At 43.5% G+C, this 3955-nt stretch overlaps 1 protein-coding gene across 1 annotated transcript in view; it reads left to right on the forward strand.

Moving 5' to 3' along the window:
* LOC133568052 (ubiquitin-conjugating enzyme E2 R2-like) overlaps nt 1–3955 on the forward strand; it is an 18787-nt gene continuing 14832 nt past the window's right edge. Inside the window, exon 1 of the mRNA XM_061919757.1 lies at nt 1–454. Within this exon, the coding sequence (XP_061775741.1) occupies nt 269–454 (186 nt within the window). The 5' untranslated portion in view covers nt 1–268. The remainder of the gene's footprint in view (nt 455–3955) is intronic.

Here is a 3955-nt window from a genome sequence, read left to right on the forward strand (position 1 = left end):
CAATTGCCTGTTTTCAGGCAGAAAAAAGGACTTATTCAACAACATTCTTCACACTTTGCTGCATCGCCAACATGTTTTGTTTAGTTTACGACAGCGACAGAGTGGCCGCGATATAACTGATCCCGATTTTTGTCGTGTTTGGCCTGTTTTCACCGTCAGTGTTGTTCGACGAGTGCGTGGAATTTAGCGGCGCTGCTATATATATTAAAACCCAACAACAAAGCCAGCTGTCGATTTAAAGCCACCCTCCGGGAGCCAAGTGGCGAGTATGGCGCAGCACGATTGCTCTCATGTCGCCAGTTCTCAGAAGGCTCTCATGCTGGAAATGAAAAGTCTTCAGGAAGAACCCGTCGAGGGCTTTAAAATAACACTGGTGGACGAGGCTGATATGTACAACTGGGAAGTGGCCATTTTTGGACCCCCCAACACTCACTACGAGGGCGGCTATTTTAAGGTAAGAATCCATGTACAACGGCAAATAACTTATCAATTTTGTTCGGGAGAGAGCACAAAGACAACATACAAAGTTAAAGTACCAATGATTGTCACGCACACACTAAATGTGGCGAAAATATTCTCTGGATTTGACCCATCACCCATGTTCACCCCCCTGGGAGGTGAGGGGAGCAGTGAGCAGCAACGGTGGCCACGCCCGGCAATCATTTTTGATGATTGAACCCCCAATTCCAACCCTTGATGCTGAATGCCAAGCAGGGAGGCAATGGGTCCCATTTTTTATTCTCTTTGGTATGACTCGGCCGGGGTTTGGACTCACAACCGACCTATCTCAGAGCGGACACTCTAGCCACTAGGCCACTGAGTAGGTTAAAGGGTAAATTAAGTAGATGAAAGCTTCAATAATTTGTAAATACTGGAGGAAAGGATTCCAGACCCAGTTTCAACTGAGGACTAAGAAGGTAATGGGTCCCATTTTTGGACTCACAACCGACCGATCTCAGGGCGGACACTCTAGCCACTAGGCCACTGAGTAGGTTAAAGGGTAAATTAAGTAGATGAAAGCTTCAATAATGACTTTGTAAATATTGGAGGAAAGGATTCCAGACCCAGTTTCAACTGAGGACTAAGGAGGTAATGGGTCCCATTTTTTTATAGTCTTTGGTATGATTCGGCCGGGGTTTGGACTCACAACCGACCGATCTCAGGGCGGACACTCTAGCCACTAGGCCACTGAGTAGGTTAAAGGGTAAATAAAGTAGATGAAAGCTTCAATAATTACTTTGTAACTACTGGAGGAAAGGATTCCAGACCCAGTTTCAACTGAGTACTAAGGAGGTAATGGGTCACATTTTTTTATAGTCTTTGGTATGATTCGGCCAGGGTTTGGACTCACAACCGACCGATCTCAGGGCGTACACTCTAGCCACTAGGCCACTGAGTAGGTTAAAGGGTAAATTAAGTAGATGAAAGCTTCAATAATTTGTAAATACTGGAGGAAAGGATTCCAGACCCAGTTTCAACTGAGGACTAAGAAGGTAATGGGTCCCATTTTTGGACTCACAACCGACCGATCTCAGAGCGGACACTCTAGCCACTAGGCTACTGTGTAGTTTAAAGGGTAAATTAAGTAGATAAAAGCTTCAATAATTACTTTGTAAACACTGGAGGAAAGGATTCCAGACCCAGTTTCAACTGAGGACTAAGAAGGTAATGGGTCCCATTTTTTATAGTCTTTGGTATGACTCGGCCAGGGTTTGGACTCACAACCGACTGATCTCTGGGCGGACACTCCAGCCACTAGGCCACTAAGTAGGTTAAAGGGAAAATTAAGTAGATGAAATCTTCAATAATTTGTAAATACTGGAGGAAAGGATTCCAGACCCAGTTTCAACTGAATACTAAGGAGGTAATGATCACATTTTTTTATAGTTTTTGGTATGACTCGGCCAGGGTTTGGACTCACAACCTACCGATCTCAGAGCGGACACTCTAGCCAGTAGGCCACTGAGTAGGTTAAAGGGTAAATGAAAGCTTCAATAATTACTTTGTAAATACTGGAGGAAAGGATTCCAGACCCAGTTTCAACTGAGGACTAAGGAGGTAATGGGTCACATTTTTTTATAGTCTTTGGTATCATTCGGCCGGGGTTTGGACTCACAACCGACCGATCTCAGGGCGGACACTCTAGCCACTAGGCCACTGAGTAGGTTAAAGGGTAAATAAAGTAGATGAAAGCTTCAATAATTACTTCGTAAATACTGGAGGAAAGGATTCCAGACCCAGTTTCAACTAAGGACTAAGGAGGTAATGGGTCCCATTTTTTTATAGTCTTTGGTATGATTCGGCCGGGGTTTGGACTCACAACCGACCGATCTCAGGGCGGACACTCTAGCCACTAGGCCACTGAGTAGGTTAAAGGGTAAATTAAGTAGATGAAAGCTTCAATAATTACTTTGTAAATACTGGAGGAAAGGATTCCAGACCCAGTTTCAACTGAGTACTAAGGAGGTAATGGGTCCCATTTTTTTATAGTCTTTGGTATGATTCGGCCGGGGTTTGGACACACAACTGACGGATCTCAGGGCGGACACTCTAGCCACTAGGCCACTGAGTAGGTTAAAGGGTAAATTAATTAGATGAAAGCTTCAATAATTACTTTGTAAATACTGGAGGAAAGGATTCCAGACCCAGTTTCAACTGAGTACTAAGGAGGTAATGGGTCCCATCTTTTTATAGTCTTTGGTATGATTCGGCCGGGGTTTGGACTCACAACCTACCGATCTCAGAGCGGACACTCTGGCCACTAGGCCACTGAGTAGGTTAAAGGGTAAATGAAAGCTTCAATAATTACTTTGTAAATACTGGAGGAAAGGATTCCAGACCCAGTTTCAACTGAGGACTAAGGAGGTAATGGGTCACATTTTTTTATAGTCTTTGGTATGATTCGGCCGGGGTTTGGACTCACAACCGACCGATCTCAGGGCGGACACTCTAGCCACTAGGCCACTGAGTAGGTTAAAGGGTAAATAAAGTAGATGAAAGCTTCAATAATTACTTCGTAAATACTGGAGGAAAGGATTCCAGACCCAGTTTCAACTAAGGACTAAGGAGGTAATGGGTCCCATTTTTTTATAGTCTTTGGTATGATTCGGCCGGGGTTTGGACTCACAACCGACCGATCTCAGGGCGGACACTCTAGCCACTAGGCCATTGAGTAGGTTAAAGGGTAAATTAAGTAGATGAAAGCTTCAATAATTTGTAAATACTGGAGGAAAGGATTCCAGACCCAGTTTCAACTGAGGACTAAGGAGGTAATGGGTCCCATTTTTATAGTCTTTGGTATAAAAATGGGTCCCATTTTTGGACTCACAACCTACCGATCTCAGAGCGGACACTCCAGCCACTAGGCCACTGAGTAGGTTAAAGGGTAAATTAAGTAGATTAAAGCTTCAATAATTTGTAAATACTGGAGGAAAGGATTCCAGACCCAGTTTCAACTGAGGACTAAGGAGGTAATGGGTCCCATTTTGTTATAGTCTTTGGTATGATTCGGCTGGGGTTTGGACTCACAACCGACCGATCTCAGGGCGGACACTCTAGCCACTGGGCCACCGAGTAGGTTAAAGGGTAAATAAAGTAGATGAAAGCTTCAATAATTACTTCGTTAATATTGGAGAAAAGGATTCCAGACCCAGTTTCAACTGAGGACTAAGGAGGTAATGGGTCCCATTTTTATAGTCTTTGGTATGACTCGGCTGGGGTTTGGACTCACAACCTACCGATCTCAGGGCCGATACTCTAACCCAGTGGTTCTTAACCTTGTTGGAGGTACATAACCCCATTAGTTTCATATGCACATTCACCGAACCCTTCTTGGTAAAAAAAATATATATATTTTTTAATTCAAGACAAAGTTATGTGTTTTTGGTAATACTTTAGTATGGAGAACATATTCTAAGTAACAAAGACTTAATTTAGAGTTATTTGGTTAGGTTTA

The sequence above is a fragment of the Nerophis ophidion genome, linkage group LG14 (assembly GCF_033978795.1).
Source record: "Nerophis ophidion isolate RoL-2023_Sa linkage group LG14, RoL_Noph_v1.0, whole genome shotgun sequence".
Taxonomy (NCBI): domain Eukaryota; kingdom Metazoa; phylum Chordata; class Actinopteri; order Syngnathiformes; family Syngnathidae; genus Nerophis; species Nerophis ophidion.